This window comes from Notolabrus celidotus, chromosome 12 (genome assembly GCF_009762535.1).
Source record: "Notolabrus celidotus isolate fNotCel1 chromosome 12, fNotCel1.pri, whole genome shotgun sequence".
NCBI classification, from domain to species: Eukaryota; Metazoa; Chordata; class Actinopteri; order Labriformes; family Labridae; genus Notolabrus; species Notolabrus celidotus.
This window is the reverse complement of record NC_048283.1, coordinates 29668909-29684600: the sequence shown is the minus strand read 5'-3', so window position 1 is coordinate 29684600 and position 15692 is coordinate 29668909. Positions and strand designations below refer to the sequence as shown.

Here is a 15692-nt window from a genome sequence, read left to right as displayed (position 1 = left end):
AAACATTTTTTACCTGGTAAAATAAAGGTAAAATAAATAAATAAACAAAAGGCAGAAAAAGTCAGTATTGACGTTGTCAAATAATCCAAAGCAACCAAAGTTTGTTTTTTCCCTCTTTGTGAGTTGTTTTTGTTTTGAGACATGTAAGCTCTTGTCTTGGGAAAACCAGTACAGAAACAGGCAGAGGAGAGGTATATTTTGAGCCTGGACTTTAAAGTTTACAGTAGAAGTTAGGCAGTGGCTGTTTATGTGAAGGAATGGGAAGATAATTGCACCACCAGGGAGTCAGGACTGAGCCGAGGTGAGACTGTGGACTCATGACCAGGTCCTCACTGGAGGAGAAATCAGTGCAGCTCTGGTTGAAATGGAGTGTAGCAGAGGTTAGCTGGAGTAAAGGTTTGGACCACTGCCTGGAGGTATTAGTGAGTCTCTCCTCCTGCTGACTCGCACAGGAGCACAGGAGTTGAGGAGTTGAGGAGGGCAGATAGGTACTTGAGGATGTGTGGAAGTTAAAGGCCAGGCAGGCAAGCAGTAATAGTAAAAACCCTCAAGCGATCATGCTAACAGGTCAGATAGGAGGCTGTGTACAAGTCCAGGGCAGCAAAGTCACATGAGGAGGGGTTGACTGATCTGGCAGGTGACGTAAAGTGCAGACCTGCGGGATCAAGTTGTGCAATGCAGGTGCCCTGACAAGCAGAAGGCTTGAGTCACATTGAGATTTTCTGCTACACGTGCATGTTTGCAAAATGCAGGCATTGCACAGTAGGGAGTCTTATTGATGAAAGCCTGTCCTGTGTTTGTGTTTGTGTTTGTGTTTGTGTGTGTGTGTGTGTGTGTGTGTGTGTGTGTGTGTGTGTGTGTGTGTGTGTGTGTGTGTGTGTGTGTGTGTGTGTGTGTGTGTGTGTGCTTGTGTGTGCTTGTGTGTGCTTGTGTGTGCTTGTGTGTGTGTGCTCATACGCATGTGTGTGAGTATAATGTGATGAGCTGGGAGAGGATTGAGCTCCAGGAGTCTCTAGTTGATTGCTCAGAGCAGATAGGTAGAGAAAACATGGAAGCGTTTCAGCAGATTGCTGCCTCTGCTAATGACACCAAGGAGATTAGACGGGCGCCGCAGCACTCTGATGCGGGAGGTTTGTGCCTGGACGTGTGTGTGTGTGTGTGTGTGTGTGCACGTGTGGTGACCAAGGCCAATCAGTGAATGGTACCATGCTTAACAGATTAAAGGAGCGGTCACTGTGGGCAGGAGGCTGAAAACACTCACACACAGAGACTTGAACTTGCAGCACAGTTATACACAGAAGTTTGCATACACATGTGGGTGAATTAAATCATGGGGACACACAAGTGCGCACACAAACATGGGTTTGCATGCGCTCTGTATACAGAGACTATAGTCCTTGTCGCCACAGGTGCTGGTTCAACTCCCAGCCCATGACTCTTTGCTGCCCGGCCCCTCTCTCTACTCCCTACATGTCCTGTCTCTCCTCAGCTGTCCTGTCTAATAAAGGAAAAATGCCCCCCCCACAAGTCTTTTGTGTCTTTAATGTTCAAGTATGTTTTGAAATGTGTCTCCTTTCCACTGAACATAATGATCCTTTTATGAAGCTGCCCTGCCTATTCTCTCTGAGAGTCAGTCATCAAGGTACCACAATGTTCCTGTAGTTAATGCAAATGTGTTTGAAGACGAGTTGCTCCCATTGGTTGAATTGCCTGATGGGATTGCCGGTGAAATGGACCATGTGCAGTGATTGCATTGGTTTGCGGAGCATAAGCCATGTTGTATTATTTTCCAGTTTTCTCTCCTCTCCTGTCTGTTTTATTGTATTGCTTGTAGCTACACAAACTAGAAACATTCCTCTCCTCAACCAACTCTGTATTCTGTTTGTGTGTGTATTACTCCCACAGGCGGCGTGTGTGCCAGTGATGCTAAGTAACGGCTGGGAGCTTCCCTTCTCAGAGATCATGGACTGGAATACAGCAGCTGTAATCGGGGATGAAAGGCTGCTATTACAGGTACAGACTGAACACAGATCTTAAGGTTGGAGTTTCTCAGGAGTTTTGTCATCACAAACAAGACAAGCTCAATGTATGCTGCTGTCACATTGCCAATTAATCTTTCGTTTGTTTGAGGATGACAGCATTGTTGACCCCAGTTTCCATCAGGTCTGATCATATTCAACATGTGTTAACACAGCGTGGAGTAATAAAAGTGTGCGTTTGCCTCATGGAATCAACTTTGCACCAGAGCTTTGCGTCTGATGTCTTATATTTTCTGTCTTTCTTACCTGAGCTCTGTTCTCTGCATCAAGACCACTGTTCTCTAAAGCTGTCAAAATCAAGAGTCGGTTTCTGTATCTTAACATGCTACATGTGTTCCTCTCTATCACAGATCCCATCAACAGTGCGCTCCATCCACCAGGATAAGATCTTGTCGCTGAGACAACAGACCCAGCTCCTGTGGGAGGCCTACTTTAACTCTGTGGAGAAGATAGTGCTGACTACACTCGAGGTACACATATGTTCATGTTTTAATAATTCTATTCCTCACAAATATAGTGCAATTCTTTTTATACATTCTTTTTGTTTCTTTCTTTTGAAGTGTCTCAGTTCTTCATCCCATTTATTGACGTTGTCAGGCTTACAGCTGCAAACAAAGTACCCACAATGAAACTGCTCCAGACGAGGTTGAAAACCAAGAGGGATGATGTATACTGTTAAACACTGCTGTCATGTTTCAGTGGCAGTTTTTTGCAGTGGCTTGGCCATCAATCATGTCAGTAGTTTGTTCCTGTCAGATACCATTTGTCTGCTTTCTTCCTGCAGAGTAGCAGGCTATCACACTGCTCTCAGGCTGGAATTACAAACAAGAAAAGATGAGAGAGAAAGAAAAGGATAAAGGCGCAGGACAACAGACAGGATGAGTAAAGCTGTAAGGGAGTCAGGATTTTTCACTGCATTGCCTGTCATGAGTTTGTGTCTCCAAATTGAGCATATCCTGATATCAGCACTTGACCCTGAAGTATTATAATTGGTCCTCCAGCTCATTTTTCAGTTTGAAAACAATACAGCTCAGTCAACAGCAAAAAAGTACAGGAGTAATCATCAGCAGTGAAGCTGGTTTTCAGTTGTGTTACACTCCAGCCTTATTGCTGACAGCAGTCAGACCTCAGATAGTGTTACTGAGGCTTTGTCCCAAGAGGCAGGAAGAGTGCTGGAAGGCAGAGCTGGGACTTGTATGTCAGCAGGCTGAAGTTGCAGTCCCAAGAAGCTGATCTTCGATCTGTTTACACTCTCTGTGTCTCAACCCTTCCAACACATACCATAGTACAAGACTATAGGGAGGGCAGTGTTTTGGCTTTAAATTGAATCTATTAGAGGGCGAGCGTTAGCAAGGGTCTCCAGATATTGTGCTGTAAACAAGGTGAAGTTTCAACTCAAGTATCTGTTTATTACAGCAATATCTTACAAGAAGTAAAAAGGCTTTATTTTGCCCTGTAGCTACCTCACAGCTCCAGAGAATGCTTAATATTTAATGAAGGTGTCCTCTCACAGTGCAGTCTTCTCAGAGCTGTGGAGGAGTGGGAAGCAGTTGGTGCTGTTAAGCATGCTCACACTTTGTAATATTGGGCTAAATCAACAGACCTCGGGTTAGTTTCAGGGAACTGCTGCTGCCAGCCCACTTTATATTGACAATTGTACTGAAGTTATGTTGTTGTAAATGTTCTCTTAAACCTAAAATGCTTTGGGTATTGTAGTTTAGCATGTGCAGACATTTCAGGAGGAATTTTTAAGCTGAAGGAGCAAATCGATTCTTTCAAAGCTGTTTCACAGGCAAAGGATCAAGGGTGATTCTTCCTAATGCAAGCCTGCATTCTTGAGTGTTAGTCATACTATTCAAATTTAACTAGTGACATTTCTTCTCATTTACTCCAATGTGGTTTAACTAGATCCAAAGAGAAGCAACCATTACCAAAGTATGAGTTTTGATTTCAGTTTATACAACTTGCACAGCAGTTCCCTTCGTGTGGAGTCAGAAAAAAGGGGAAGAACGAACATCAGAATGACCTCAGTGGAGGAGGAAATGTGTTTTTGATCAGCATTCATTTCATATTAGTTATGTAAGCATTCACTTCTGCCAGATATCTTGACACTGTACCTTTTTATCTGTTTCTTTCCCAGTTAGCGTTTGCATACATTCATACTACTTGATTTGTTCTCTTTAGGAGTAGGCTTCTAAATTCAGTGGCTAACGAATGTCACTAGCTTGTTCAGTAGTTACGTTTTGTATGTTTTATGCAAAATATCAAGGATGTGTAAGTTGTGCTATGAACTTGTTTGAATGGTGTGTTAAGTGCAAAGAATATATACTCAAACCAGCAAAGAACCAAAAGAAAACTGAAGTGAAGCAGAATCACAGAAATGTGTTGTCATGATGTGACATAAACATGAGCAAATATTTTTTTTTCTTTTTTATTCCTCATTGAATTGACTGGATGCTTCAGGAGTTAATTTGAGAGTTTCCAAGCAGCTTATTAGATGAATGTTTGATTTGAGGTGTAATGACATGAAGGATCATGGCTTTAAGCTAATTTCCTATCAACTTCCTCTTGACAGACATGAATATGTATGTCCTCCACTCCCCTTTTGATACAGATCATCCAGGACCGGGTGCTGCGGCACACCTCCAGGAGTAACCTGATGTGGAACAGCCTGCCTGGAGGCCTCTTCACCCTGCCTCAGTACTCTACACACCTGGGGGACTTTCCTTTCTACTACGCTAAGCTGGGTCAGTTCCTTTTTCATGCATATTCTGCTGTTTGCTACAAATAGCATTAATGGCGCACCCTGAGGTTTGATTCTCATCACACGGCTCTGAAACATCTGGCGTGTGGCAGCTGTTAAAGTCTCATAAACTAGCATGCGAGTCAGTGACATTGCCACAAGTTCTGCAGTCTGTCTTTGTTAATTCATCATATGTCACAGAGAAGCTCACCAATTAGACCTGCCATGTTGCTGCGCTGTGTTTTTGCTTGATTAATTGGCCTGACATGAGGCTAGCTGCTGACATTGGGATTTGGTTAATTGGCACCTTTCTCCTCCACAAGCCTTATTAGACCTTCTCTGTACCGTCCCTGTATGCTGAGTAAACACAGCTTGAAGTTAACAAGCACAAACTTGTCAACTGTGTTTTACCTATATCAAAGCCCTGTTGTGTGCATGTTTAGAAGTTGTGATAGAGTTGAAGTAAAGCCTCATGAAATGATGCATATACAGCTGATTATGGTGGTGACACAGCTGAGTAAGAATCAGGTCATTCTCATGTTTGTGTCTGTTCTTAACTTTGTTGTGTCCTTGCTGTTCTCAGGTATTAAACCGTACTCCAAGTTTACAGCGATCATTCATGTGGTGACCCCGCTGGTCTCCCAGTCACAGCCCGTCATGAAGCTGCTTGTAGCTGTGGCCAAATCCCAGCTCTGTGCTCAGGTAATTTAAAACACACCACACTCTGCATTCTTCACCTCTCACTGTTATGATCAGTTAGATTAATTGTGCTGCTAGGATGTGAGTAGGCGTTCCATTGAACTGAAATAACATGAGCTGATGTATAAGATTAGTGTTTTATAAAACACAGTGAATCGTTAGCAGAACGTGGGCAGAACAGGAAAACGGCTCCAAGTCTTAATGTCAGACTTATTTTTAGATTTGTCACTTCACTAAAGTCCAGTGTTGACTTAAAACTGCTTTTGAAATGCATCTTCTTTTATATGAGGGATGAAGGGAGGCTGTCCTATGATTTCCAATCCTTCCACAGCTGATGTGCTTTGAAACTATTTCTACAGATACTATAATAATAGTGATGCATGCTTATGGAAATACAGGAATGAATTACCTGCTGAACAATCAAAAGTAAATCTATTCTGCTGCCAAGCATAATAACTTTAAATCATAACTTCATATTCATATTAAGGATATTAGTGGTGACAGTAGAGGGTTGGGTAGAAAGCCTTTTAACCAAACGGTCTCTGTACTTGAAGTGGAGAAGTGGTTTTTATACAATAAGTTAATCTGGTTTTTAAAACATATTTCTGCAGAGTAGAAATGATTCTGCTGTTTTGCAGTCACCAAAATGTGAGACAAGAAAATCTCAGCACAACACTCACAGTGATAGAGCGTCTTGCTGTAACATAATGTTCCTTAGTTTTTGAAAAGTGTTGGTGAGAGTGTTTTTTGGGTCATGCATGAGTAACTAAAGTCTGCCAGGATTGTGAAACATTAAAGTTCTCCCCTTCAAACATATTTCTCATTGCATTTAAAGAAGCACCGTACATGTTCAAATGAAGATGAACATGTCATGAACAAAATGATGACGATGCTTTACCTGTTTTGCCTTTGTGCAGGTGATCGTTCTGTGGAACTGTGACAAGCCTCTTCCTGCCAAACACCGCTGGCCTGCCACCTCAGTCCCTGTCATTGTTATAGAAGGAGAGAGCAAGGTACACATCTCTCATTAAGCAAAGTCACTGCCACCAATTTGCATTTAGCACTGCAGGTCTTCAGTACATTCAAACTTGGGATTTGGAAAGTGTAATAAGGCGGGTGTTCTAAAGTTTTCTTTCAAACCAAATGGTTAATGTGATAAAAATGAATGGTACTGAAGCTGTTTCAAGCTTTTTTCTACTTCACTTTCCTCTTTTTTTTACCCAAATTGGTCTCATCAGATACTGAGTTTTTGAAACCACAGATCATGAGACCAAGTAAAAGCCCAGACATAAAATGCTTCAGCTTCCACTTTAGCTTAGAGAAGTACAGGAGCTCTAGGTATTATGTTATGCCCCACAGTAATCTATCAAGTAGTTAATGTGTTATAACAACATAAATTGTTCTTTCTTTGGCTACCTCAAAAAGTATTATACTTTCACAATGGCATCAATGTAAATAGTGTACAAACTGTCTATTAAACTTAACAGAGGAGTGTCTGCTCTCATGGTTAAATGAAAGCATCTTGGGTCACTGCTGCCAGCTATAAGAGAAGTTTTTATTAATCAGTACTGTGATACTGCACATGACTTTTCAAAGCAACATGAGACTTTTTCTAATTGCCGATTTATTTCATATGTTAGGGATGAGCCTGGCTAACAAGATGCTGCTGTCATGGTTAGAAAGCCTCACAGTATACGTCTAAAAATAATTGGCATTTCGTTCAGGGAGTTTCGGTTTCCTTGCCAGAAAGCAGCGTCTGCAGGGTTCATCAGGGAGTGGAGCGGCCCTGCTGCTTGTAGATGTCTATCTGGTTTTATTTCATCAGTAGAAGGCTGTATTTCTGCTGTCATCTGTGTAATGTCAACTGGCATGTTTGGCCGACTCTGTGGCTAACACACTGAAATTGAACAACTCTAAAGCACACAGACATCCAGGGACGTGTAGCGCTACTCGTCAGGCAGGTGTACTTTGCTTGTGCACATATGGGTCCTGTTCCTAGTATTTTTAGCTGCACGTGAAACTCTTAACTCTCTGTCAGCAACCGCTCACTTTTTCTTTTTTTGTGTTTTCGTTTTTGTACCTCACATCAGGTAATAAGCAGCCGTTTTCTGCCCTATGACACCATCCCTACTGATGCTGTCCTCAGTCTGGATGAGGACACGGTACTCTCCACCACAGAGGTGAGAACACCATCTACTTCTAATTAAGACTACCTGCTGCAGATGTTCTTATTCTTAATTGTCTAATATATATCCCATGTGTCTTTTTAATGGAGTGATTTAGAGCTAGAATGATTTGTTCTTTTTGTACTGGCCTCATGTCCTCTTCCTCCCCCTCCGATCTCTCTCTAGGTGGACTTTGCCTTCACGGTTTGGCAGAGTTTCCCAGACCGCATCGTTGGCTATCCAGCCCGCAGCCATTTCTGGGACAGCAACAAGGAGCGGTGGGGTTACACCTCCAAATGGACCAATGACTACTCCATGGTGTTGACCGGGGCTGCCATCTATCACAAGTACTTACATGACTGCATTCTACTGCTCCTTACTTTCTTTACTGTTTTTAACTCCTGAAGATTCATATTTTGGATTCTGTGAACTCAAAAACTGACACATCTTCTTCTCGTAGATACTACCACTACTTGTACACCACCTACCTTCCCGCCAGTCTGAAGACCATGGTTGACCAGATGTCGAACTGCGAGGACATTCTGATGAATTTTCTGGTGTCTTCAGTCTCCAAACTACCCCCCATTAAGGTCACCCAGAAGAAACAGTACAAGGAGACCATGATGGGACAGGTGAGGCAGAAATGAGTCAAGAAGGCAGAACAGGAACTTTGTCTGATTTGTGTTGATGATAGGGATGTTCACAATTAATCGAGTATGGAGTAATTGATTGTTAAGAACTTACTCGGCTGGCACCTGACCACGTTCACATGCTTATTTTCCTCAGTAAGAACGAGTAGACAGAAAAGACACTGTGAATCTGAAATATGTTTCTGTTCAGTTCTCCTGTTGAAGTCTGAGCCTTCACTTTTATGACTGTATGTCCAGAGAGATCGTGAGCCTGCTCCACACGTTGATATTCAGTGTGTTTAACATTTTTAACACCTCAATATGATCTGTAGCTGTTCAATCATGTCAGTTATATCCATTGTATTGGGAAGGAAAATTTGATTCAGGGGAAAAATGCATTTGGCATTATTTTTGACATGGAAAACGTTTCTGTTTTTAAAAAAAAAAAAAAAAAATTCGATAATTGATGGTTAACAATTGCAAAGATTGATCACAGAAAATACTTGAAATGTACATCCCTAGCTGATGACTCTTCTTTTTTAAGGCTGCACTATTTTTTTGTTTTCATCTGTGTGATTATTTCTGCACACTGAAAACTGAAGTAGAAGAAGAAGACAGATTTTGATGCCATTTTTCTTCATTTGTGGAAAAATGACACTCAGGTGTGAAGCAGAGTCAATGCATTGTAATGGAAACTTTTGTCATTCATTCTAATCTAAACTCTTTCAATTAGAGTGTAAAGTGAAACACCTTAATGATGCAGAAGACAAGCACAGTGTATCATTGTGTAATGAGTAAACACTTGATGTAACATTTTGTTAGCTTCTCTTTAAAACTTTGAACAGTCACGGCTCACGTCATTGTTGATCTTTTACAATGACGCTTCGTATGAAATCGACAGAGACGTGTGTTTTTCTTGATTGTTGTAGCAGCTGATGACCTTCACACACATACTCTAACAGTGTCTGCTGTTATAACATACCCAGTTTGTAAATTTGAACAAAAAATTAGTTTTCTTGGAATATGGCCTTCAATAAAAATCTCATGAATAATTGCAGCAGGCTCTGAAAGGTCAGAGTATTTTGTGATGCATTATTCATTGAGTCTGTCTTCCTGTCCCTTGCACTCCCGTTTATCTCTTCCACTTTCTTCCTCCAGAGCTCCCGGGCGTCTCGCTGGGCCGACCCGGACCATTTCGCCCAGCGTCAGACCTGCATGAACAAGTTTGCCAGCTGGTTTGGCACCATGCCGCTGGTCCATTCTCAGATGAGGCTGGACCCAGTGCTCTTCAAAGACCAGGTGTCCATACTGCGGAAGAAGTACAGAGACATCGAGAGGCTATAACCCTCCAGCGCCCCCCCTCGCGCTCTGTGGACACAACAAAGACTGAACTAAGGGGGGGCGGACATTTAAAGAAACGCAGAGCCTTTCCATGATTGCATGGGACGGATCGATGGAGAAGCAAATGGGATTTCATACAGAGAGAGCGGAGGAGGAGAAGAACAGACATGGAGGGGGCCACAGTCATGCTCTCCTCTGTTGTGTCGTCCTGTATTCCTCCTCTCCTCTCTTTCTCTTGTGTGGAGAAAAGCTGAGCACACAGGTCCCACTCTACACACTAAGACTTCCTCTGACTGAAGGACACCTGATGACTGAAAGTCTGCTCCACTCTGAACTGAACGAGTCAAAGTCATGGAGTAGAAATCCCAGGTGTCTGCTTCAGTGTCTGAAGACTCCTTTCCCTCTCTGTGTCCACTCTGCACAGGTTTCAGAAAGTTTTTGCTGACAGAATATTGTTGATTATTATGACTATGAAGAGGATCACACTATTTTGGATTGTGTCCAGTTTTTTTTATACATTGAATGAATGGTCAGCACGGCTCTCTGTATTGTCTTAATCAGCAGGGTGGGTGAGGAGAGGTACGACGCCCTCTGGACCACAGAAATGAGTCATGATCGTTGATCTGACATTCACAGTGCCTCAAGTTTATCTAACGGCGTAGAGATCTGGGACTCGGTGCAGGAAGAGCACCTTGATCTTGCTGCTTTCTGTTTTGTTTGATTTTTTTCATGATTTGTGATTTTCTTTATGATCAATGGAAATATGGATCGTGTAGTTAATTCTTCAGGTCTGCGTAATGAAACTTCTCTTTTACCCAATCAACAAGCAAATTTGTCTTTATGTGCCATTTTGAAAATGTTTTCCTAAAAGAACCATGACAGTCTTACACAACTAGCTTGATTTTACTTCATGTACTCTGTGGGAAAATCTATACTCAAGAGCTGTAACTACAGACAGAATTCATTTATTCCCTCTTTTATTTTCTCTCTGTTTTCCTCATTAAGGCTTCTATGATGAGCTAGAATTGGTACTTGAATCTGTGCTGGCCTGAGGAACAATAGATGATAAAACCTGCCTTTGTGAAGAGAGGCTGAACCTGCCAATCGAACCACCCATTGGTCTGTTTGAAACTGTGAAAACTATCAATGATTTATTCTTAGCACGGGATATTTATATTCAGTCGTTGTCTCTCTGCCATGAACCTGATTTCATCTTGTCCGGTGACACGTCTGGCATTAGCCTGAGGGGGAGAAGAACTTAACACGAGCTAACACTTGCTTTCATTGAGGAGCTTCAAACAGGGCTTGATGGCGTCACTTATTGGACTTCTGTTTTCCACCCACTTGCTATAAGCAAATATGACCAGACAAGAATCCTCATTAAGCTTCATTACATCTTTAAAAGCACAGGGAAAAAAATGTGCTTCCAAACGCGAGATATGCTCTAATAAGTAATTATTGTCATTTGTGTTCATTCTTCAACATAAATGCGTGAAATGAGATGCCTTTCAATTTTCAGAGTATATTTGCAGAACGCCAATTTGTGTCTCTAATAATTCCAGATTTATGACAGCCATTCATCTCTGCGAGGTTGAGATTGACAGTGTTTGGTTTGTGCCGTGTTGGGCCGCATTGAAAATGTAATGTTTAAGTATATCTTAGTTTGTTTTTCCTTCTCCATCAGCATCTCATCTACTCACAATCCTTGTATTGATGCCAAACGTCAGTGGAGCATGAGATGAGATTTGTTGCAGATGGATAGATGAACCTTTTGGTCACTTTTCACTTCAGTCACACGTGACATGTCATATCAGGTTATCTGAAATGTGATACATTTAGGATGTGCGCTTGTGATTTTCAAATCACTGTGCGTTTTCACTCTTAAGTTTCTCAGTGCGTGAAGTCAACAACATCTCTGAGGAAATCTGAACCACACCTGTGCTGACGCCTCCGCAGGGAGCTCCATCTTCATTTCAGTGGAAGACAAATGACCTTTGTGATAAATGTCACTGCTCTGTACCCCAACTTGTGCCAATGGATCATATATACTTATGATTTTGTTTTGTTTTTCCAACAGATACGAGGAATGCTATGCATTTCCATATTTGTGTAGTTCATTAGTTACCTGTCTATAAGAAAGTCATGTGTGGGAAAGAAAAGGGGGAAGAATGAGAGAGAGAGAGAGAGAGAGAGAGAGAGAGAGAGTGTCATGGCAGAGAAGTGTGTTGTGTGGTATTTGTCACTTCTGAGAATGTGCTATCAGCTTGACAACAAATAAACAATCCTAGTATTACTAAACACAACGCTATCAAGACGACCGAATGTGGTTGTAATAGAAACACATTTCAGAAATGACCCTGGTGCAATATTAAAGATGGCATTTTCTGTCTTTCTCTCTCCTCCTCTGGTTGTTGTCATTTCAAAGGGCGGAGGGGATGTATTGATGTGCCTTCAGATGAAGTACACTTATTGTTTTTTTCCCTTGTGCAAGAAAAGGTCCCTGTTATTTCAATGTGGATGACTTTTTGTTTTCTGTATGAATATTTAGTGAAGCGTCATGGTTCCCTCAGTGACATTGTTTAACACTGGATTGATACAAAGGCTTCTTTCGACACATCTCATACTGACATTCCTGCCTTCTCTCATGTAGGAACTCCTTGTTTTTCTATAACACGTACTGCCTTGTATTGCTATACTTGCGAGGTCCATCTTAGTGGTTTTCTCAAATATAGTAATACATGTAACACATGTGTAATTCTCCCATTGGACATATTTATCAGACAGCATTTTGTCTTGATTAAATCTATGCCTGCTCCCTTCACTCTGTTCCGTAATTGCAGACTTAATTTTATAGAGATTTAAAATGAAGCGATAGAGGAAAAATCACAATTTTTGTAAATGAATTTTATAAAAATAAACAAAAAAAAAGAGAAATAAAATGTTTGATATAATTTTGCTGTTGTTTTGTGTTACTTAAATACTATGTATTTTATATTTCTTTACCTACATTGCATGTTTTACTGTTTTCTTTTTCCTTCCAAATAAAATATTAAATACAATTTTCAGTACAATATATACAAACAAAAGGTTAAATCCTACAGTGTGCTATGAAAGATGCATATACAGTAGTTCTTTTTCCTTATTTCACCTTGTCAGCCTTCTTCCTCTATGACCCGCTGGCAACCCGCTGCCCGGCTTCCCAAACACATTTTGCGTGTTTTTGCACGGAGCCCACTAAGGGAGAGCCAAACTAAATAATACCTTTAGCTTCCTCCTTGTGTGTGTGTGTGCAAACCTCATCGGATGCCAAGAAACTGCTGTGTTTACATAAATCTGTGTCAGCATGATTGGTTTAGACACGCTGCATAAATAACAGCATCTATCCAGGATGATCCCATGGAGCATGAGACCTGCCAACTCAGCTGGAGCAACAGCTACAGGAGAGATGGCTGCCCCCAAAACCAGGCAAAACTCACAGCAAAAAGATGTTGGGGTATGTAAAAGCTGGATCCATGCCTGCATGGGATAAATGATCTAGTTTGGGACTCGGAGGAAAACCATATGGACACTTAGGCACAGACCACATCCATAAACAAGAACAAAAACCTCTTGGATCCAGATGTTGAGAGAGCAGTTTTCAATCCACTAAAGAATGAAACTTTGCTGCACTGGGGGGCCTTTCTAACTCCAAAAGCCTGTTTGTGAGATTTATGGTATGCTAATCAGTTCAACGTATCTTAATCCAGCTGATGAGATATGTATCTGCGATGGAGATGGAGCTCAGCGTGCAGGGAGTGAAGGCTCTTATCTTCACTTTGATTAAAGACAGTGACTTCAGGCCAAATTGGACGAAATTACCTTCACAAATTCCCAATGTGAAATCAGATACTGGAACTTGTTTTGTGTGAAAGCTTACAAAGAAAATGAATTTGGATCCCTTATTTCTTTAGATTTTGTCTTACAGCTTTGGTATGTGAGTAGTTATGTTGTATTGTGAAATCTGTCTGTTGGAGGTCATGTCTTGGGTGTCTTATAACTAAGACCACAATGCCCCCAAGATATGTTTTTCTCTGATGAAGAATAGACATGTTTTGTTAAAACTTTATTGCTAAATGTATGGACAGAGGAAGTGATGAAATAAAGTGAGAGTATATGTAAAGGACAAGATGTTTACCTATAAAGTCCTAACATAAAGAGACATGCCAACATACCATAACAGGACAAGAGACATGAATACATGAATTACTTTACTGATACAGAACTAATCTGACATACAACACACAGCATGGGAACTCATTGCCACCAAACAACATATAATTTAGTCTAAGTAATACAAACAGAGAAATAATAATAATTAGAGTAATCATAATAAATAAAAGAACTGTTTCTGGAGTCACTTTGCTGTAACCATCTGTCAATTAAACCTTTGACTTAATAAAACTGAAACAATCTTAATATCTAAAATTAATTTTGGATGAATAAGACAGCCTTTACTCCTGAACATCACACAGCACATCATTGAGAAACTGAATCATTCATTTAGAGCAGAAGGGCTCCCTATGGCGACACACTAGAAATGTAATCCATCAGGTGCATCATGGCACTATTTGCAACAATCAACTTAACATACAGAGGGGATATTTTCTTCAGCTGGTGTCTTGCCCGACCTCTCACCCACTATCTGCCCATGCACATGTCTCCATAGTGTTTCCATGTGCACACGTCACAATGCTCAGCAAATCCAAAGCACAAGATGTTTTCTTTAATACAGCCGTGCAGATAATCATATACTTCTGTTTAGGTATGTCGACATGAACAGATGTTCATGCTTTGTGACTCACATCATGCATGTCAGCAGAATATCTGAAGCTGCACAGCATCAGTATAGGAGTGGCTGGATCCTCTGATGCTGTTTAGATGCAAAGCAGTCACATGATATCAGCGGAGAGCAATCAGCTATCTGGTTAAAATTATCTCGTTTAACAGATGGCAGCCCAAAACTGTGTAACCATCCAGACATGGCTGTGCAGCACTGTGTTATAATGAGTCATAAACCCATTACTGTGTGCGCTGCACAAGACATCAGACACATTGTTTAATTTAATCATTTCATTAATATGAGATTCAACGTATCCGATCTTTAATTGAGCTCCATTTGAAATATATTGTTGTCTCCATTACATCTGTAAGCTTTCATTTGTGAAACCATGTTTAGTCATTTTCCACAGATCAATAATTTATTAATCTCACATTGAGCTGTTGGTGTGATGATGCAACATGCATGAGATTGATGATCTGATTTTGGAGCATATTTGCACACATTTAAATACATTTAGTAAATTGCTCCCTCGATAACAGTTAATCACTTTGTTTTGATGCATTATCATGCAGCTCAAGTGTTTTCGCCACTGCAGATATCAGACTATGCATAAGAGTTCATTAAAGATCACCCAAATCTGACTAATCGATTATCAAATCAAGCTGATAATAGGAATTAAAATAAAGATTACTCTAATGATTTGAGTGCTACCGCAGTTATCTGTCAGCCATCCTGATACAGTGAAATGAAGTCCTGCTGGTACTAAATCATAAACATGCTCCGCTGGCAGCAGTTCTGCAGCAACAGATGCTGTGGCCTATGAGACAAATCCGCTTTACTGCATACCAATTTTGTAATTTGATTGTTGATGAGTCAGTCTCTCTGTCAGGCATGTTTCTTCTCATCTCTGTTTGATATACTGTTTTATCTTCTTTCTTTGGTAGTCTGCACGAATGTCCACTTCCTGATTGAGAAAGGACCAAAATTGTTTTCGGTTTCTCTTCGCATTTTCATTTAAAATTTCCAAAGGGTACCTGATAACGTTAACAATGGCTCTACTAAATCAATGTAAGCCATAATTCAAAATGCATACATTAGTGTCTGTGCATATCCTGCTTTGCTTTAGGGACAGTCACTCTGTTATACAGGAGATGAGTCAGGGTAGGCCCAGGTAATGACAATTGTCACAACGTTGGATCTTTAGATTAAACCATTTTATTATACCCATAAATAGGTGACCACCTATACAGGGAATTG

The 15692-nt window shown here is 40.9% G+C and overlaps 1 protein-coding gene across 1 annotated transcript in view; it reads left to right on the top strand.

Moving 5' to 3' along the window:
* LOC117822649 (exostosin-1a-like) overlaps positions 1-12018 on the top strand; it is a 46399-nt gene extending 34381 nt beyond the window's left edge. The window contains exons 3-11 of the mRNA XM_034697497.1: positions 1906-2013; positions 2390-2509; positions 4654-4786; positions 5366-5484; positions 6399-6494; positions 7572-7661; positions 7833-7993; positions 8107-8278; positions 9434-12018. Of these exons, the coding sequence (XP_034553388.1) occupies positions 1906-2013; positions 2390-2509; positions 4654-4786; positions 5366-5484; positions 6399-6494; positions 7572-7661; positions 7833-7993; positions 8107-8278; positions 9434-9619 (1185 nt within the window). The 3' untranslated portion in view covers positions 9620-12018. The remainder of the gene's footprint in view (positions 1-1905; positions 2014-2389; positions 2510-4653; positions 4787-5365; positions 5485-6398; positions 6495-7571; positions 7662-7832; positions 7994-8106; positions 8279-9433) is intronic.
* The last annotated feature ends 3674 nt before the right edge of the window (positions 12019-15692 follow it).